Source organism: Gossypium hirsutum, chromosome A01 (genome assembly GCF_007990345.1).
Source record: "Gossypium hirsutum isolate 1008001.06 chromosome A01, Gossypium_hirsutum_v2.1, whole genome shotgun sequence".
Taxonomy (NCBI): Eukaryota; Viridiplantae; Streptophyta; class Magnoliopsida; order Malvales; family Malvaceae; genus Gossypium; species Gossypium hirsutum.
The window spans coordinates 119102072-119122806 of NC_053424.1; the positions used below are offsets into that span (position 1 = coordinate 119102072).

The 20735-nt window shown below is 32.2% G+C and overlaps 4 protein-coding genes across 6 annotated transcripts; 2 read left to right on the plus strand and 2 right to left on the minus strand.

Moving 5' to 3' along the window:
• Positions 1–1519: 1519 nt before the first annotated feature.
• Positions 1520–5723, minus strand: LOC107958043 (sulfoquinovosyl transferase SQD2). The gene is made up of 11 exons (XM_016893696.2): positions 5015–5723; positions 4476–4542; positions 4165–4235; positions 3730–3847; positions 3576–3649; positions 3383–3438; positions 3210–3293; positions 2609–2696; positions 2450–2527; positions 2259–2315; positions 1520–2150 (listed from the first exon to the last, which is right to left on the minus strand). Exons 1-11 carry the CDS (start codon positions 5374–5376, stop codon positions 1655–1657), a joined length of 1551 nt encoding a protein of 516 aa, XP_016749185.1. The 5' UTR covers positions 5377–5723; the 3' UTR covers positions 1520–1654.
• A 5390-nt stretch (positions 5724–11113) lies between these two features.
• Positions 11114–11509, plus strand: LOC107960714 (josephin-like protein). The gene has a single exon (XM_016897010.1). The coding sequence runs from the start codon at positions 11114–11116 to the stop codon at positions 11507–11509; it is 396 nt and encodes a 131-aa protein (XP_016752499.1).
• Positions 11510–12696: 1187 nt separating this feature from the next.
• On the plus strand, positions 12697–15611 carry LOC107958045 (mediator of RNA polymerase II transcription subunit 6). Of its 3 annotated transcripts, none has more exons than XM_016893699.2 (5): positions 12697–13083; positions 14238–14412; positions 14608–14677; positions 15072–15181; positions 15324–15611. In XM_016893699.2, the coding sequence occupies exons 1-5, from the start codon at positions 12842–12844 to the stop codon at positions 15339–15341; spliced, it is 615 nt and encodes a 204-aa protein (XP_016749188.1). In that variant the 5' UTR covers positions 12697–12841; the 3' UTR covers positions 15342–15611. The 3 variants fall into 3 exon arrangements, with proteins under 3 accessions (XP_016749188.1, XP_016749187.1, XP_040971704.1); XM_041115770.1 differs by having other exon boundaries at positions 12728–13083; positions 15397–15611; XM_016893698.2 differs by having other exon boundaries at positions 12720–13083; positions 15072–15611.
• Positions 15612–15900: 289 nt separating this feature from the next.
• LOC107958044 (26S proteasome non-ATPase regulatory subunit 7 homolog A) lies at positions 15901–19146 on the minus strand. The gene is made up of 10 exons (XM_016893697.2): positions 18794–19146; positions 18149–18241; positions 17960–18041; positions 17773–17869; positions 17538–17613; positions 17387–17445; positions 17154–17276; positions 16568–16625; positions 16358–16443; positions 15901–16269 (listed from the first exon to the last, which is right to left on the minus strand). Exons 1-10 carry the CDS (start codon positions 18978–18980, stop codon positions 16204–16206), a joined length of 927 nt encoding a protein of 308 aa, XP_016749186.1. The 5' UTR covers positions 18981–19146; the 3' UTR covers positions 15901–16203.
• Between the last annotated feature and the right edge of the window lie 1589 nt (positions 19147–20735).

The window sequence follows — 20735 nt, forward strand, 5'->3', positions numbered from 1 at the left end:
ATGTAGTTGCATTTTAACAATTCAACATGACTTCTTTTTTCCAATTAAACTCTAACAATAACTTTGATGCTTTGTTCACAAAATTCTAACAATAACCATCAACTTAACCACCATTATACCAATGAAATCAATCAATAAACAGTTCATTGGAGCATCCATCTATTAACCTGTCAACATGTCATCTTCAAATGTCTCTTCTAATTTTCCATTATTGCAACATAGGACAAGCAATAGAATCCTTCAACTTATGAGAGTACTTCAATGGACTTCAATTCAGCTTCATGTTGAGCTGAAAAGTAATTATTAAAACAAAACATTCATTTGTCACTTCAAATTTTATTTTTTTGCCTTTTTTTCTGTATAGTTTTTCAAACATCAATCAAAAGCGACATTAGTGGGGAGTAAACAGGCGAACTGCGAACCATGGTGTTTCACCAAGTTGTTGTTGTCGACGATTGATGGAAATACCTGTAGCTTTTGTCTTAAAGACATGTATAATGACACTGATATAATTCCAACAGGAACCTGAAAAAAATGTTGACGTGACTTTGTTTTTTTTAACATAAACATTACTTCAATGTGAAGAAACATCCTGTTTGGTCCTTCAGAATCACTTGGATGTATGTAAATTAAACTTGGTAATTGGGACTGAATTGGGTGGTTTGGGTTGAAGTTAATTTGGGTATGGATTAATTTCAAGTTTAAATCATTTCGAATTCGAGTTGTTTTAGAATTAAATAGTTGAATAAATTTGTGTTTTCGAATAATTTGATTATGGGCTTAGATTACTTTGAGTTTTTAATAATCATTTTAAGTTCGAGTTGTTTTGTGCAACTATATTTCTTAATAAATTATTATACGAAAAGTATTAAGTCAAAATTGTCAACGAAAACATGATATTGTATTGCTCACGGTGTTTACTTAAGAAGTAACACTCGGTGCAACACGAACATTGTGTTCTAACGAGATTAGATTTTATACATAATATGATCGTGTTTTTGTATTGTGACTAAAGTTTCAAGTTTTAAAGGAATATGAAATTATGAAATTAAGTAGAAGAGTAAAAGTATCATGAACGCTCATGTACTAAGAGTTACATTGCATTTGACTCTCTTTATTTAAAAAATGGGCAAATTGATCCTATACGAAAGATCAAAGAACAAAATAATCATTTATGTTACAAATTTCATCCATTTCTATAGTTAAAAACTGATGTAACCGATAAAAAAAATCAGACGATTACATGTGAGTACCACTTGTACCTCGTGCTAACATATAGGGACTAGTTTTTAACAGTTGAGTTTTTCCAAAAATTATTAATTTTCTCTTTAATCTAACGTATAAGAACTAATTTGACTATTTTTTGAGTTGAGAGGGCAAAATCCAATCTGCCCATACCGGTAACTCTTAGCAGGCAGAAGCAGTTTCAATTGTCAAGGCGTAATATCCAGTTACCAATATGTGCCTATTTCTAAGCATTATCATTAGAAGTACATAAATATGCACAACAAAGTAAACATTACTGCAAAAGAATCAATCATGCATATCCCATAGAAGAGCCTTTTTGAAAGGCAATAATAAGTTGACAATCCCTAGAAATTTGCAATTTTCCTTTCTTTTCTACCAAGCAAACTAATGTTAGAATATATTCTAATCACCTATAGCTGATTTTCGGGGAGGGGAAAACTCGTTTTGCTAGCCATTGTAGAGGTCTTAGTAGTTGTGCTCTCTTCTTCCGCCAAAACCAAATAGCGGCGTTGTACTGTTCATTTCGTATCTTCTTAGTCGCTGCTCTCCAATCGTACTTTTCCATTTCTTGACGTGCAGCTTTGCCAATGGTTTCTCTCATCTCCTTATTTTGTAACAATGGCCCCAGTTTGGTCAAGCAATCATCGAGATCTCCGGGGTTAAAGAGAAAACCGGTTTTGCCTTCCTGGTCTGCCGGAATTATATCAGGGATCCCCCCTGCACGAGCACCCACCACTGGGATTCCTGAAGACATAGCCTCCAAAACAACAAGTCCAAGTGTCTCGGATTCTGAGGGCATGACGAATATGTCCCCACTTGCATATGCTTGAGAGAGCTCTTCGCCTTGTAACATTCCAGTAAAAACCACTGGCATGCCTGAAAACAACTTCTCAAGATCTTCCCTGTAAAGAGATCAAATATTGGTTTTTAAAGGAGCTTGAATTAACGACATAGCAAACATAGTATCCCCGAAATACTTGAGACTGCATTAAAGCAGTCACACGGATTACCTGTACGGTCCATCTCCGATAAAAGCAATTCTAGCTTCAGGAAGTCTATCCATGACACTGTAAAATCGTATATATTCCTAACGTTAAAATTTGCAACAAAAAAAAAATCATAAATCAAAGGGAGTCTATGGTCGCAATGAAAATTCAATGTAACTCCATTAATTTTTCAATTTTCAGCTATGACATGGTACCTTTTGAGGAAATCCAAACTCTTCTCGACTCCAAGACGCCCGACATGAATTATCAATGGTCTCTCCGGTTCACCATTGCTTTATAAGGCAATATATATAGCATTTAGTACTACATTGTAATTTAGGATCGAGAAACAAAATAAGGGGTACATGGAGTACCTTAGTCTTAACCGCATTTCATGAGAACGATATCGGGGGTGGAAGCTTTCGGAATCAACACCCTTGTTCCAAAGCCGAATCTTATTAGCTGAAAGTGTTGATAAATAGAAAGAAGGTTAGTTTAAGGTCGAGCTATCTACTTATCGTCAACAAGCCAGCAATCATAGAAGTAAATAAGAGAACAAATAACACAAAATGCAAAAAGAAAAAAAAAAGGCTTGACGTCATATGGTAAAAGTACCATAGAGGCCGCTGTACTAAGTCAGATTGCATTTTACCCCTCTACTAAAAAAAAGGCAAATTAGTCCCTATACGTTAGATCAAAGTGCAAATTGGTCCTTTTGTTAAAAATTTCATCCACTTTTACTGTTAATGATTTACTGTCTGATTATTCTGTCAGACAGCACAAATGGATGAAATATTTAACAAAAAAGACCAATTTGCTCTTTGATCTAACGTACAAAGATTAATTTGCCCATTTTTCGAATAGAGAAGGCAAAATGCAATCTGACTCCTCGTCCAGAGGCCTCCATAGTACTTTTACCAACTCTGTAGTAACACCAAAGCTAAAATGCAGAAGGTTAGTTTGATATATGTTTACCAGCAGTTACCCTAGCTGCTCGGAGATCCTTTGCAATTGCAACTGATGGAACCAGTGTAAGATCGGCTGCTCTATGAAGAAATTCTGATAAAAGAGCAAAAAAAACTGTCTATTACTTAAACTTGGGCGAGAATACTGGCTTAAAACAAGGGTATAGAAAAGGTCTTACATACTTAATATCAACCACATAGGTTTCACCAACCAACTAAAAGTGTACCTCGGGATATACCTGTAGAACAAACGAAAAGTCAGATTTGAGATCGGGTTTCGTATAACAGTTCCATAGAACAAACAAGTCTCGGGATATATCATTATTGAAGGAACGGGATGGATTTATTAGGTGAATCAAAGAAGAATCGAACTCACACTGGAACATGGGTGTGGTAAGACATTACTATGGGTACACATAGTAGTTTTGCTATAATGAGAGCACCGAAAACCTGCAATGCAATCCGCAACAATCAGGAATTTTTCTCCTACTGTTCCTCAAGAACTTAACGAGCAGCAATTAGAAGTGTACCATGATCCCGGGTGAAGATGCGTGTATTATATCAGGCTTAAACCGTGCAACTTCTGAAATTATTCTTGGACTGAGTGCCAAGGAAAGAGGCACTTTCTGGTACCAAGGGCACGGGAAACTGCAATGAGAAAGAGAAAAAAGGAAATATATATATATAAAAAAAAAAGAACCAATATAGAACGAAATCCAAAGAATGAACTAACGATATAGTTGAAACATATATGAAGAAAATTGCTTAACATTTCACAACAAAGCTATCTGCATCCTCAGGGACAAAGACACGGACACTAAATCAATCATTCTTAAGCACTTTTACCAACCCCTCATAAACTGCCTAAGAATGCTTCACGAATGGTAACATTCACGGGGTTGCAACGACATCTTAGAATGTAATCAAAGGTTAACTTTTGCTCAAATTTATTTGATTAGACCAACCTTCTCGATCCAATCAACTTTGCTCCGTAGAACTCCTTCGGGACCCCTTCGTGTGTTGTTACAACCATTACCTATGAAAGACCAATAGCCACATAATTAGTTCATCATAACTATATTCCGGTCAAAAATTTCAGCTGCATCGGCTATGATCTTCTGGATAAGAATGAACTTAAGCTAAACCGGTATTTGTTCGACCGTTATTCCTTCAAATACAGTCAACTAGAAATCACTTGAATCAAATAAAAAGCTAATGAACTCAATTCCTAAGCAGTACTCAATGGTACTGCCATAAACAAACATAATGAGCATACCTCATCTCCCATTTCCCTTAAATATTTTATAAAATTCTGGAACCTGTTTTTATACCCTGATACATACCTGCAAAAATGGGAGCAAAATGCATCCAATGAGTACCAAGTTTCCACATTTTAACAAATTGATACCTATATAAGCAAAGATCAAAACTTTAGCATAATTGATAACAGCCATGAAATCAATGTAACTCTCAAAACATTAACAAAATGCACTCAATCAGTGCCAATTTTCTACATTTTTTAACAGTGTAAGGTAACAAATTGATACCTACATAAGCAAAGATCAAAACTTTAACATAATTGATAACAGCCATGAAATCAATGTAACTCTCAAAACATTAACAAAATGCACTCAATCAGTGCCAATTTTCTACATTTGTAACAGTGTAAGGTAACAAATTGATACCTACATAAGCAAAGATCAAAACTTTAACATAATTGATACCACTAACTAACACCAACTAACACCCAAAGGTCTCAAATTTAACAACAAGAACAACATGACTCAGAACATAAGATGCAAAAGTGAGACTCACGAGAAAGGAGAAGGCTCGACAAAAAGTGCAATACGACGTGGCTTTGCATTGTTTTCAGAATCAATCAAAGGAGGATTTTCATCTTCTCCATCATCTTCTTTCACCTCTGCAACACTCAATCCACTTGCTTTAACAACAGTTACCCTTCTTTTTCTCTCAGTTTTCAATCTGAGTGACAGAGAAAAGCATATTTTTTTGCAATTCAAGCTAATGGGTGTTTTTGAAAATGAAGAAAAGGGCAAAACTTTAATAGAATTGGGAAGGATTAAATTAGAAGAAGAACAAGAATTGCTTGAACTTGAAGGGTATACAAATAAAGGATGAGAAGAGAGATAAGGGTTTATGGACAAAGAAGAAGACATGATGTAGCACTGAATAAGTTACTGCAAAAAAAAGGGGGGTTGTTTTGGATTGATTAATATGGAATAGGTGATTTGGTGAAGGAATCTAAGAAGACCTATGAATACGCAGAGAATGGATATTCTATATTTTGTATTACAGAGAGGAGAGCATCGAACAGAAGATGACTGAGCATATGCTTTTTATATAGGCAATGGATTAATTTCACTAAAGGTCCCCAAATTACGATCTATATTCTAAATCAGTGCTTAATCTTCAAATTCATCAACCTACTGTCAATTAAGGTGTTAATTGTAAGCATTCACCGTATAATCCTCCTAAATTTTAATAAAATCTTTTTAATATGCCATGTTATTCATTTGGATTTGGATTACTACAAGATAAAATGCATTGAATCATGTGAATCATATGATTAAATGCATTGCAATCACATATAGGGACCATACGTGCCATTGAAGAGGGGGAGGAGGTCCTACTTCGTTATCCTCAATGATTGATTGAGCAAAATTTAAACCACAAATTGGCTTTCTTTTTGTCCTTTTTCACTAGAACCAAACCAGTTCGGTTTTATGTCTTAAAGATTTTTTCATCTCATCTCCTTTATTAGTAGTGTTACTTTGCGTAAATATACTTCATTATTCTCCATTACAACATACTTTATTTAACTTAAATATAAGAAAGTATCTCAAAACATAAATTCCGACATCTTTAAACTCATGTTTGTCTTGTAGTAATTCAAATACATCTGAATTATTATTTATTATTATAAGCTACACTTTTCACTCCAATCTCAAATAAAAAAATGCGTAGAAAAATGTACATGGATTCTTTTCATATCTATGGTTGTTAAATTGTATAAGGTTTTGAATTTTTGTTTCTAGTTCAATAATAACGATGTTGTTAAAATCAAATTAAATTCATTGGTTAAATTAATTAAATTTAAAATTAGTGGTTTAATCAAATCACCCAATAATATATAATTGAATATAAAGCAAATTATTATGAATTGGTAAAAAAAAAAAGCCAGACCAATGTTGAAACGAGTTCAAACACTTAAATTAGATGAATTAAAAATCGATAATCTAACCTGATTCCCAATCTAATTCTTACATCATTGAATGATGGTTCAGCCAATGGACCAATAATCTTCAAAGAAGCTCAGGCTTTAAGTTAGTTCAAAATAGTTTTCTTTCTGTATTTCATGCTTGATTGACAAACGTTGGCTTAATCTAAGAATTCAGCCCATATTTTCTGGTCTAAAACTAAACCTGGGTTTGAGCTTGAAAACCTTCATCCCTAGGTGATTATCGGTTTTGTGCTTATAAGTTATTCGAGTTTTATATGAAATAGTTTAAATTTAATTCAATTATTCTTGAGTTGAGCTCGAACTCTATCGATTGATGTGAGTTTAAGTATCTTAACTATATTTGACTCAACCGAATTAGGTAAGCTAATGTCTTAAGTATATTTTACTATCTAATTGAATATATATAAATCAATTTTGACCCGAATGCGAATTTGTATAAAATTTTGGTTAATATCATTTTCTTATTATCAAAACTTGTATGAAATAGTAGTTAGAGTTACTGTCTTACACTAATAAAGTTCGATGAATGACAGTTTATATAACAGTCCAGCAATAGGCTATCATTCATTGAATTCTATTACCATTGTTTAACACTTAAAAGGCTTGAATTTAAAGATTGACATTCTCCATCCTTCTCTCTCAATATTATACTGATAAAAGAAATGATTTTCGACATAACATTCCATAAAATAAAATTGATTGCAATTACTCCATAGTGTCGCGACACTATTGTATCATAAAAATCGGGCCTCGACTAGACCATGTTGTCAAGAGAGGCCTTGAGGGTCTCATAATCAACGTGAATATCTTATTCTAATGTTCTAGTCACATTTGAAAGATTGCTTATTATTTGCATTAAATTCGAGTATTATTATCGTCCGAATATGAACCCAAATTAAAAAAAAATTATTTATTGAATATTCAAATATGATAAATATATAAATTTAATAAGTCAAAGAAAATTCAAGTAAAAAAATTTAAAAATCAATAAAAAATTATTTAGATATTTATAAATATTTAAATCCACACTGTTTATGATTAGTATCAATGATTAGTGGTCATTGCTTTAATGAGGCTGGAAATTTATGAATGAGTATCCTTCTTTGTCTCCCAAAGACAATGAACTTATGGTGAGTATCACTTTCATAACCAAAATTTTGTCCAAATAAATTAAGACAAAACTAAAAATTTTCTAAATCTAATACAGCTTGATTTCAACTCAAACTACTTCCTTGAAAATGTTGCCCTAATTGTCTCAATTAGAATTGACAATGGGTTAGTTCGGGACAGATCCTAATAAACGTGTAGGCTCGAGTCTGGCCCGACTTGAAAATGGGTTTAAATTTTTGTTTAAGTCTGACTTAAATTATACATGTTAAATTCAGACTTGGACTGACTCGACCCATATTAAAGCCTATAGTATCGATACAATAGGGAATGTACTAATACTTGCTATGAGGTATCAATACTCGGACAATTTTTTTTTTAATTTTCAAAACATCAAACATTAAAACGGTATTGATATCAAGCAGGATATCGATACTTTTATAAAAGGTACTAATACTTTGTTAAGGTATTCGGGCTAAGCTCAGGCCAAAAAAAGCTTATCCGAGGCCTTATCCCATTTAGAAAGCGGGCCTCTTTTTTTGTCCAAGTCTATATTTCAGGCATATATTTTTGTCCAAAATCTCTAAATTTTCAAGCGAGCCTTCGAGCATGATCAGGTGGCCCAGCCCATGGACAACTCTAATCTCAATCATATAGATGTACACATCATTTTTATTTACGTGTTTAATTATATCAAATTAAAATTCATGTATTAAACTACACATTGAATGAAAATTTATTTACAATATAGTAACTATCTTGGATCGATTGGTATGAATCAATAAATATGGGTATAAACTAAAAACACATTCAAACATACCAAAATTTTGATGGGAATGAAATTTTTATTGGTTGATATTGATTAAGACTAAAACGGTATATACTGACCAATGCGGCACCACCGACCATGATTTCCAAAGCTTTCCCAAAGCTTATCTTAAAGCTCCATCATTAAGCAAATAAGTCCTTAGGGTGGGTCTCCCTTTTGTCTACTTTTCTATTCATTTTGCTTTGTCATTCGAAAGCTTTCTTTTTCTTGATTATTTTGACCAAATATTGGTCCAATTAAAAAATTCGTCCCATAGGACAGCAAAATCCAAGGAGAAAAAATGGGGTTAGTTCAACTATACGTTCCTAAACTATGTTTCATATTTTAAATTAGTCCCAAAGTTCAAAACGTTTTGACTTTTTGAAACATTAGTATCGTATTAATTAAATTCTTACGTCAGCCTAGCTATTAGCTTAGACATTAAATATTAGCTCGAATGTGATGAGAAGTATATTTAAAGCATGTAGATTAAATGTTAGCTTAGTTATGGATAGGTTCGATTTGATGTGTTAAAAAATCTCTCTTCTAATTTTAATGGAACTCTTTGTTTCTTTAACACGTCGATCTAAATTATTCTTCATGCGATAGGTATATTGTATACACACGTTTTAAATATACTACACGTCAAATCGAGTCGACATATAACGCCAAGTTGACATTAAGCTAATAGAAGAACTTGATTGATATGTAAGGACAACGTCAAAAAATATTTTTGGGATTAAAAGTTAATAAAATATTTGGGAGGCTAAAATGCAATTTTCTCATTATACTTGTGATTTCTTACAATTTAAAGGACTATATAGAGAATTTTCCATTTTCACGGGGCCAAGGCAATGCCTGTCCCTTCCCTCCACCCCTGTTGATACGTTGTTGATACTTTGAGATTAAAGTTTAGAATCAAATTAAAATTACAATCATACTTTGAGAGCCTCTTATGAATTAACCTAAAAAGTGGTTGCCTTATATTCACACCAAGCCACCAAGGCTCACACTCCCATAGATATCAATAGAGATAAATTAACATTTAGTCCCTAAACTTGACAACATTTTTAACTTTAATTATTGAACTTTTTGTGGTCTACGTTAGTCTAGAAACTTGACAACTTTTTCTTGATTTGATCCCTAAACTTATATATCGATAAGGGAGGATGACGTGATATTTTAATATTCTACCCTGTCATCACTTGAAAAGTTTTAAAAAAATTAAATTTTTTATAACTTCTTTATAATTTTTAATAATTTATATAATATTTTTTAAATTTATGTGACATAATTTGAGAGTGTCATATCATCGTGTCTTAATGGAATCCAAGTTCAGGGACCAAATTAAAAAAATTACCAAATTGCAAGACTAATGTCGACCAAATTAAAAAAATAATACCAAATTTAAGGACTAAATATTGCTATACCCCATATCAATATTCAAACATATTCCCTCTCTTTTTCCTATATGTTTTCAAAGAAGTAGGCCATCCTCTTAACAAATTCTATATTTCTCATAACGAAATCAAGATATGGCTAACAAAAGAGAAATAAAAAGTAGGGACCTAATAGCAAAAAAAAAGAAGAAAAAAAAGGTACCTCAAAAGCAACGCTGATAAGAAGAGAATCAAGTGCTTGTCTCCTTATGTTCCCTTCGCTTAGTTGCTGCTAATTAACTCTTTAATTAACTTTTTGACCAATCTGCCCTTCAAATCATCCTCTTTTCATTTTTTTCCCTCATTGCTTTACCTTTTCTATTCAAATTCTTGTACATATATGCACCTAACCTAACCTAATACTGCACCTCACATCAAATAAGTAGTCCCACTTTTACCTAAGCTTGTTTTTTTGTTTTTTTGTTTAATACCTACTTTTAATATTTGTACCCATATCAGAACAAAAATGATACATTTATTGGTAGGGTATTGATAATTTTGAGTTTAATATCGATTGTTATGAGATAATCTGTATATGAATATGGTCTCAAGTTAGATGATCTTGAAATTAGAATCAGTGAATTATGAATCAATTATTTGTTGATAAAAAGTTTTGGACATATTCTCACCCAATTCAAATATGAACATGAATTTGGAAAGATTCAAATTCAAAATGACCTAAAACTTTAAATGATCGTAACTTGAAAGAACCTGAACTTGAGTATAAAGCTAGAATGAAAAAAAAAATCCAAAATAAATTGAACCCAAAAAAAAATCGATCATAAATTTTAATTTGCCCCCTCAAATTTTAATGGCCAACTGCAAATAAGTATAACTTTAAGTGACCAAAATTGGAATATATAGATGGAATGAAAAAAAATCCCAAAAATCTTACCTGAAAATTTTAATGACGCAAATTTGAAAATTTTAAAATCCAAATTAACTTTGACCCTACCGGGGCAATTGAGAAATTCTAGCTTTGGCATCAATGAATAGGCAATTTTACATTCAAATACGCTTGGTGCATGTTCCATGCACGTATACATACCATTGCATGTGACCATTGTTGCTTTGTGGAAAAAGTTAGCCCACCGTGTTTAAAAATTTAGGGCCTGTAGTCAACATCTTTGACAATGAATATGCTTTACAGTTAATTTACAATTTAATTCTTTAACAATTGAATAAATAGCCCCTAATTCCTCAATAAAATACCCCTAAAAACCTTATCAAGTGTTTCTTCTTCGTTGGTAACCTTTTCTATGAACTCCCCTTAAATCTTGTTTCTCAAGTACTCCAGAATGTTGAGAAGAACGACAATCAAGCAAGTGATTTCCAGTCCCGATGATGATGAGAGCCCAAAGATGTTACTAAAACATGGGGGAAGTGGCAAAAGAAGAGGTAAAAGAAGAAGGGTTGTCGTTGTCGCGATGTTTACGTTAAGGCTTGTTAAAAGATCCTTTTCACCGGCAAGATTGTTGAGGCGTCTTGGAGATAAAGTCGTGAGGGCTTTACGGTTGTTGTCGATTAGAAGGAAGTCTATGCGTAAGGTTTCTTCTTCAAATCTTCCCAGGTCACGGTCATTGGCCGAATCTATCGACTCCCATCGTGCTGAAGCTATAGAAGATTGCATCGAGTTCTTGAATTCTTCTTCGTCTTTGTCAAGATCGAACTCAGTTTCCACATGTTCTTGCTAGAGATTGTGGAACTAGAACAAAAAAATTGTAAATGAAACGGAAAACAATAGGGGTAGTCTATATGATTCATTGATTATTTTGATTTCCAATATTATTGTTTTCATCCTTGTACTATACTTAACTTCGAATTTAGTCCTTGTATTTTGATTTGAATTTTTTTTTTAAATCACTAAACTCCAAATTCCCAGCTTTCCATTAATTTTTCATTTGGAAAACATTTTTTTTTAATTTCACATCAGCCAAATGATGGTATAATAGTAATAATAGTAAGATGATTAAATGATGTCAAATTAAAGTTTAAGTACTAAAATTTCAAATTTAATATAGTATAGGGACTAAAACCATAATTTGACCTTTAAAAAATAGATGCCGAAAGCAATCGAACCAAATGGATTGCCTAATTTCACGGGGACAATTTGGTGGGGATTTAGGGGAAAAGGTTTATAAATGGATATATACAAAAGTTAAATTTTGAATTAAGACGTTTTCCTTTTTAGCTTTTTAAAATATTATTGAGTCTTAGCTCGAGTAGTAATATAAGAGGATGTGGGTTGAAGTACGTTGAAGCGCATTATCCTCCTATTTATGAATTGGAGAAAGATCATTGGTAGTTCTAGACATCGTATAATAAAAACTTATAATGAAATTATTAAAAAAAATCATAAAAAGTACTTATCATTGTTTGCAAATTGGAATAAAGACGGCATGAAATATTTGATGCACTAAAAGTGTCTAAATTCATTCACCGATAATAAATCACAAGATGTCATTATGAAATGTATAATAATTATATTTATTTTAAAATTATTTATCGGTGAAATTAGAAATTTTATATTGGGGTTGAAATCAAATTATAAACTTTTGATGAGACTAAAAGCAAAGTTTTTGTTTATAAAAGGGCTTGAATTGAATAATTGATAATTGAGAGGGGTTAAAATTGATAATATCTCATTTTACTAGGGAGCAGGGGCGAATTTGAATGTTTTAGGTGGAGCCAAAATTGAATCATAAATTTTTAAATTTCATCATTTGAGGGTTAAAATGTAATTTTATTATACATAAATTTATAATTTAATAATTTTTAAGGGACTGAAATGCAACTTTTTACTTGGGGGCCTTGCATTCCCCCTTAGAAGGGTTGAGTTACAAGTTATTCAAGTTTAATTAGAAAGAAATATAATTATTGAATAATTAAACACTTATATACTTAAAAGAGAGATCAAAATTGAACAATAGCTAAGCTGAGCTAAAGTGCTAAAAACACACCAATTTGAACGAAAAGGAAAAAGGTCCAAACTACGACAAGAACATACCCAAAAACATAGCCCCAAAATGGCGACGCCACCGGGGGCGGCAGGGGGAAACTTTGAAGCACCACCACCACCTCCGATGCAACCTCCCGGAACGGACATGACAGGTATATGTTTCAGAGACCAATTATGGCTAAACACGTACCCGCTTGATCGAAACCTGGTTTTCGATTACTTTGCCCTATCTCCATTGTATGATTGGACCTGCAACAATGAGCAGCTTAGGATGCGATCCATTCACCCTCTTGATCTCTCTCAACTTTCGTAAGTCTGGGTTTTCTTCCCCTTTCAATTAATGCTCTTTGGCATGCTGCAAAATTAGATATCTTTTAGTTTGTTTTTTGGAATTGAAAATTGTTAAATTTATGAAACCTAGTTTGAGTGTTGAAGAAATAGTGATTTGGATATGCCAAAGAGTCAAAGCTTTAAAACAAAGTTAAATTCTGTTGTTAGTCCCCGTACTTTACAACAGTTGTAGATTTAGTCTTTATACTTTAATTTGGTCATTTTTAGTCTTTATACTTTTCAAAATATAAAATTTCAACCATCACCAAAGATAACTGCAATTTCCAAAATCTAAGGTGGCAGCATACTATCATGTGTAATGTCATCACAGCTTGTTATTTCCACTAAAAATCCAATTATAGGGACTTAGAATGATCTAATTGGAGAATATGAATTAAACCTACAATTTCACGCATAGTATAAGACTAATAATTGAATTTAACCAAATGAATTTAACTGCTACTGTTTTGGGACTAAAAGTTTAAAATTCAAGAAGTATAGGGTCTAAAATTGACCAATTTAAAAATTTACAGTGATTAAAATTGATCAAATTAAAATACAAGGACTAAATCCACAACTTTCGTAAAGTACAGGGACTATTAGCAAAATTTAACCTAAAAAATTATTAAGGGTTGGGGTAGCTACCAAATAGGTAACTTGATTTTGCAGTTTAATTAAAAGTATTTCATTTGATTGGAAATTTTGCTGATTATATCATCAATTATAGCATACAATTGTAGTTTAAAAGATTTAGGTGATACATTTATACAAAACTTCTACCCGGCACACGCAATGGAGCCATAGACAGTCAAGTGAAATTCAATCCACGAAATAATTTGATCTATGAACAGCATCTTTGTGGTAAAGGTCGTAATGCCAGAGAAATCATTACCGCAAGGCATAGAAGGGGAGGTCATAAGCGTCTATACTGTAAAATTAATTTTTGGCGAAATGAAAAAGACATATATGGTAGAATCGTAACCATAGAATACTACCCTAATCGAAATGCATATATTTGTCTCATACACTATGGGGATGGTGAGAAGAGATATATTTTACATCCCAGAGGAAAGGTGCTTATAAGATTAGTAATGAGGTTTCTTTTTTTTTTTTCCTTTTTAAATTTAATATAGGAAAATGACTGGGATGGAGTATATGCTTAGTGAAGTTATGGAACCACATCTCTTTGTTATTCGTAAACAAAAGAGGGACAGTGCGGAGAAAGTCACGCCGATGCTAGCATATTATATTTTGGATGGTTCGATATATCAAGCACCGCAGCTTTGCAATGTCTTTGCAGCTCGAGTTGTAAGTTTCATCATATTGTTTTTCCTTTTGTGTTTCATACCTGTATAACAAAACGATGCTGGTTTCAGTCTGGTAACGGTTTTCTTTTCGTTGAAATGTTACCAAAACCAGTTTCCCATTCGGATGTCTTGGTCATTCGCCATATTTATATGCATGTATCATCTGTTGGTTATTAATAATTTATCCATTTGACAGGGACGTGCTCTCTATTATATATTGAAAGCTTTTACGACTGCTGCATCAAAACTGGAGAAAATCGGATATGGTAAATACTTTCATTGATCATGATCGTAATTCTCGAAAATGGTCATAATCATGCAATATAGGAGCAATCAGATTCTTTTGGTCTTTCCCTTTTGCTTTAAACCTTTAATAATACCATTGCCTGTTTCAACTCTGTCGGCACGGATTCCTGTTCATTTATAGCAATTGGTCATCTTATTTTGTGCCTTGTATCATGGTAAAAGTACCATGGAAGCCCCTGTACCAGAAATCAGATTGCATTTTGCTCCTTTTACTCAAAACATGGAGTAATTAATCTTGGTACATTAGATCAAAGAATAAACTGATCTCTTAGTACAAGAGCCTCCATGGGACTTTTACTCTCACATCATTCATTGGTGGCTTTTTACGTTGTTTGAATTGAATTTCTGGTGCAGTTGACACCGAAAACGAAAGCGAAACTGTTGAACCAAAGGGCGGTAAAGAGGCAATCGACTTCAAGGAAGTTAAACGTGTGGATCATATTCTTGCTTCCTTGCAGCGAAAGGTAACCTACATAACACAAAATCTTTGCCTATGTTCTTATTTCAATCTTAATTTTTACGATGGTATAAGATCGGTAATACGAGGGACTAACATTTTTCATTTCGGATTTTATTGCTTTGTTGTCCACTTCTCTGTTTGTATAGAATCTATTTTGTTCATGATTTTAAAAACCTGCATTACCCCCGTTTCCCGATGGCTTTGTTCCGCCTTCAACAGCAGAAGTAGAGAAAGATCCCGAAAACCAGCAAATAGCAGAGCCTCAACCTTCTGCTGTTGATCCCATCATTGATCAAGGTCCAGCTAAGAGAATGAAATTTTGAGGCCATTGTTTTTCTCCCATTTAAATGGAGCATTTACAACTTATTAGCTAACCGAAAAATCTTGGTTCAGTTTATTCAGTTTTGACAATAAATTTGGTTCGGTTTTAGAGACTTTGACCGAATGCTCACCCTGCCTTTTAGCCTTGTGTTACCCACAAGCTTTGTCATCTAATGTAAATTAGATGAACTCTTAAACTCTTAAAGTGATTCAATTAAAAGTTTAAAGTGATTCAATTGAAGAATATAAACTAAATTTGATTAAGTTAAATCGCAATAGCAAAGCTTAACCTACATATTTTAACACATTGTTTGAATGTTTATTAATGCGCATTGAGGAAGTTGCAATTTCAATCTAAATTCTTTAATGCCATAAATTACAGGATCTATTTCACCAATAGAATAAAGAAAAATGCAAATAAAGGCTTTTTCATAGCAAACCACAAGAAAACACATAGCTGTAAAAGCAGTATCCAACACTCAAATGATTAATTCAGCATAACATGATGCTTAATGGAGATGCACTTCATTAATACAGTCTATAGTGTATGGAAAACAAAGAGAAAAACTCTCAAATTTTTTAAGCCTACTGATATCTTCTGATTGAGCTATGAAGAATACAAAATCTCAAGAATAGAGGATCCTATGGAAGTTAATAGCACCCTATGCTCAAGTTTTTGACATGATTAGGACTTTATGTTCGGATTCAACTCGTAGCCTGGACAGTTGTTGGCTTAGCATCTTCAGCCTTCTCATGTTCTTTGTTTAACATCTGGATAAAACCCAAAATTGCTGGTCAGAACAGTCTATAAGTTTCAGCATGGTTTAAATATCAGAGAAACTGAAAGCAAGTCTCTGACCTTGTTATTGATCAAATTATGGAGCGCAATGACACTTCGGATGAGAGATGACAGATATATAACCAACATCATATCATTGGTTTTTACTGCAGAATAGAGGAAAATGTGGATCAATGAATTTCAAAAGTTAACACGTGTCTGTATCTAATCTGAAAGAACATGAGCATGTTAAGCGAATTTTTGTGAAACGTGTGGTTAATTTTGTATTACCTGCAAAAGCCTTGATTAGGTCATTTACGTTTAGGTTTGGCAGCAAGTTGAACACATCCTGCAGTTTAAACATGGAAAAATAGTAACAACAGTAAGGCAGACATTAACCGATCCAAATAGGCTTAAAATTATAAACTGTTGTCGATATTCTGGATAACTCAGGTAGACAGATAAGTTCAAGGGGATAAAAGTACCGTGAGGCTTTTGTACTAGGAGTCAGATTGCATTTTGCCCCCTTTATTAAAAAATTAGGCAAAAAGCAAACTGATCTTTTTCTATTAAAATTTTTATTCATTTCTACTGTTAAAAACTGGTATGACTATATAACCACATAGTTACACATAGTACCTCATTTTGAGGTACATAAACCAATTTTTAATGGTAGAAGTGAATGAAATTTTTAATAGAAAGAACTAATTTTCCTATTTTTTAAGTAAAGGAGCCAAAATGCAATCTGACTTCTAATACAGAGGCCTCCATGGTACTCTTACCATTCAAGGGAAATTTATGCAATCAAGTATTAAAGACTTAAAGTTAATAACTTCAAATGCTTTTTCACTTTCAACTTCCACTGAAATTAGTTTACCTGTAAATGGTACAGTATTTCATGATTCAGTGGAAGCTTCTCATCGATAACAAGGTCAAGGTAAGAACGTATCTCTTTTAACCTTGCATCTAAACCCTTCAAAGCTGTGAGTTTTCCAGTTACCTGTTATTAAAACCAAGGTATATATACTCCTATTGTAAAAATTTTCCATAAAAGTAAAAGCTCTATTACTAACTGGAATTGAAAAAATAAATAAAGAAAGATAAAAAGACCTCAGTTGCGAGTGTACTAATGGTTGTATCTTTTACATCCCTTAGCAAGTGCTCAACTCCTGTTTGTGAGCGAAAATGGAGTTATATTGGTAACAAAATAAAAAAAGGGTAACTTTCTGAAAATATAAAAATATTTCATCCAAGGGCATACCGATCTCTTCAACTTCATGAGCAGCAATTTCTGAAGGAACATGAACGAAAATCTTTTGGCTCTTTTGAGTGGCATTCTGCAACATTACTGGCATATTAGTTCAAATTCCCAACAAATACAAACAAAAGGCTGCAGCTTCTTAATATAAAAAGAACTGCCATTCCGCCTCAAGAGTCGAGCTCTCTCTCTCTCCATCATGCAAATTTAAAAAAGATGCATACAAAATGGTTCTTACCTCCTTAACCTCTTCAACATCATAGTAGGCCTTAGTAGGGATACCCAACTCCTTAGGTTGGACATCGATGATGACCAAGACAGGATTCGGGACATAGCTGCAACACCAAAAGCACTTGGTTAAAAGATTGGACTTTTAAAATTGAAGTTAAAAACCATATGAGAAACCACTATTAATAGAATCTTACTTGTGGAACAATCTATGAATGTCTAGGTCATTTTCCCGCAACTTTGGGCCGGTACTATACCAACCAACAACATGCTCCTTGGCTAAAACAATTATCACAACAAATCCAGATTTAAAGAACATTAATTACTTCTTCACAGCCGAAACAAGAAAGGAGAAAGAACAAATGAACTAAAAGTAGCATAATTACCATTAATCCTCTTGAACATCGAAAACATTGATTCATGGTAGTTGTGGTCGAGAAACCATATGCTCGGGTCCTTCTCATCTTCCTCGAAAGGCACTGAAAATTCAACATTCAACTCTTAAAAACATTGATAAAAATAACAATGGTGAATCACGTGTTAGCACAAGCTCACGATACTAAGAAATTATTCTTTAATTGCATCATCTTCAATAGCATACATTCTTTGCCTTCAATTCAATAAATTCAACCAAAGAAGAGGGAACTTTAGGTCATATTACCCAACATTTGCCTTCAATTTACCCAAAAAATTCAACCAAAAAAGAGGAACCTTAGGTCAATTTACCTAACATTTGCCTTCAATTCCATAAATTCAAGCAGAAAAGAGGGATCTTTAGGTCAATTAACCCAATATTTGCTTTCAATTCAAAACCCAACATATTCTGAGCTAAAAAACCCTAAAGGCCAAAACCCAAAATTACTCTAAAAAAACCCAATAAATTAACAATTACAATTCAACCCAAACATCATCTCAATCAAAGATCATGAAAAAAATAAGATCTAGAACAAAAGCAAAACAAATCAGATCTAGAATGAAATCCAGAAAAAAATAAAAAAAAGTGAAAAAAAACGAAAATAAATCGGGGAAACCTGCGTAGCTGTTGGAGACATCGACGGTGCCTTTGAAGGAAGAACCAAGGAGGACTCCGACGACGCGCTTGCGCGTGTCTTTAGCGACGCGATTGTAGTTATCGACGATACTTAAAAGAACCAAAGGATGAACTATTACCTTCTCTATGGGTCGAGATGAAATTTGCTGGGTTTTAATTACATCCATTATGAACTTTGGGTTTTTAGGTTTTTGTTTTTGTTTTTTCTCTGCCAAAGTGTGAGACTTTGCTTCTTTGCTTTTGGTTTCGTATTGCTCTTTTAAGAGACTGATGAGAATTTTTTTTTCTTGCGGGACGGGAAACCAAGGGACTGTAGAACATTAAAAGAGACATACTTTTGGTTTTAGTCCCTCTATTATGTTTAAATATGTGATTAATCCCTCTAATTTGTTTCTTTTTCGAAAGATCTCTAATTTTTTTGACAAATTTTGATCAATCACTTTTATAATTTTGTTCTCCAATTTTAATTTAAAATTTTTATGAATTAATTTGAGTGAAATGAAATTCAAATTAAATTCAATAATTTTGTTTAAATTAAATTAAAATAGTTTTAATAAATTTAATTAAAATTTTATTAACAATCTGAATAAGTTTTAGAACTTGTTAGAAAATTTTATATTTTTTAATAAATTTTTGGGAAATATTTATAATTTTTAATGTTATTTTGAATTTTTTTAACCTTTTTGAAGCTTTGAAATTTTTTTATTAATTTTTAAATAATAAAATTTTTAAGTTTTTTGTAAGTTTATTACTTTTGAATCTTTATAATTTTAAGATTTTTTTCATAAAATTGAAAATTTTTATCAAATTCTTTTTACGATCTTTAGAATTTTTTTCATTATTTATATTATATAATTTTAATAATTAGGATCGGTTGAATTTTTAAAATTTTGAGATAAAAATAGAAGGACCAATTTACTTATTTTTTAAGATAAAGAGGATTAAATGGATAATTACACTAAAGTAAAAAATAGAAAATTCTTATATCACAAATAACATGGTTTTGTTATTTACATTTTTGGATATTCTAATTTTAAAATTAAAACTCAACTCAAATACAAATAGCTTGATCTAACAATTTGAATAACTTTAATAAATTATTTTGAATTATTTTATTTAAATCGAGTTTATTAAATCTTAAAATATATGGCCCCTCTGGATGAGTGTTTATCTATAGTGCGGTGCGTTTAACTTTATTTTTGTTTCATGCTATAATATCGCTATAGTATTTAATCTCACCACCACCACTGTTTTTACATATAATATCGCTATAGTATTTAATCTCACTACCACCGCTGTTTTTACACTAACCAGAAGTAAACGCACCACCCATCCAAAAAGATAAATTTTTTGTTTACCTATTGTGAATTTTATAATATTATATATAATTATTTATATTTTTATGCTATAAATTCTATTTTTCGTTGGTTTAGATTATAGTTTTGATAGACTAATATGTTTTTGAGTATAGCCAAATCTATGTCCTCGTTATATTACTTCTACAATAATGATGTCAATTAAATTAAAACTCAACTAACAAGGAAAAATACAAACTATAAAATAATATCTTAAAAGCTCCGGCAAACATCAAAATATCACGAAGGCAATCGATGTGCCGACGCACTTGCTAAAATTATAAGTAGCTCTAATTTTTTTAAGGAACTTTCTTAATATGAATTTTAATGAAAATTATATATTATATTTTGAAATGTTTAACTTTATGTCTAACATTAGCTTGATTGATATAATCGATTTACTTATGTACTGTACTGTTGTTTTATTTACATTATATTTTTTTACTATAAAAACTCGAAAAATAGTATCAAATGAAACCCGTGAAAAATTCAAAGTTCAAAGTACAATTCGATATATGAAATTTTCTTTTAGAGAAAATCTAGATATAATTAAAAGAAAACAATAAC

Excerpts from the sequence above, each read along its gene's own strand:
- LOC107958043 (XM_016893696.2), bottom strand. The coding sequence starts at position 5,376 with ATGTCTTCTTCTTTGTCCATAAACCCTTATCTCTCTTCTCATCCTTTA. Across the intron at positions 3,848-4,164 it reads AAGTTGATTGGATCGAGAAG|TTTCCCGTGCCCTTGGTACC; the intron begins GTTGGTCTAATC and ends TTCTCATTGCAG. Across the intron at positions 3,294-3,382 it reads ACCTATGTGGTTGATATTAA|AATTTCTTCATAGAGCAGCC; the intron begins GTATGTAAGACC and ends CTCTTTTATCAG.
- LOC107960714 (XM_016897010.1), top strand. The coding sequence starts at position 11,114 with ATGTTGAGAAGAACGACAATCAAGCAAGTGATTTCCAGTCCCGATGAT.
- LOC107958045 (XM_016893698.2), top strand. The coding sequence starts at position 12,842 with ATGGCGACGCCACCGGGGGCGGCAGGGGGAAACTTTGAAGCACCACCA. Across the intron at positions 13,084-14,237 it reads CTTGATCTCTCTCAACTTTC|GAAAATGACTGGGATGGAGT; the intron begins GTAAGTCTGGGT and ends AATTTAATATAG. Across the intron at positions 14,413-14,607 it reads ATGTCTTTGCAGCTCGAGTT|GGACGTGCTCTCTATTATAT; the intron begins GTAAGTTTCATC and ends TCCATTTGACAG.
- LOC107958044 (XM_016893697.2), bottom strand. The coding sequence starts at position 18,980 with ATGGATGTAATTAAAACCCAGCAAATTTCATCTCGACCCATAGAGAAG. Across the intron at positions 17,614-17,772 it reads ATGTTGAAGAGGTTAAGGAG|AATGCCACTCAAAAGAGCCA; the intron begins GTAAGAACCATT and ends GTAATGTTGCAG. Across the intron at positions 17,277-17,386 it reads TTAGTACACTCGCAACTGAG|GTAACTGGAAAACTCACAGC; the intron begins GTCTTTTTATCT and ends TTTTAATAACAG.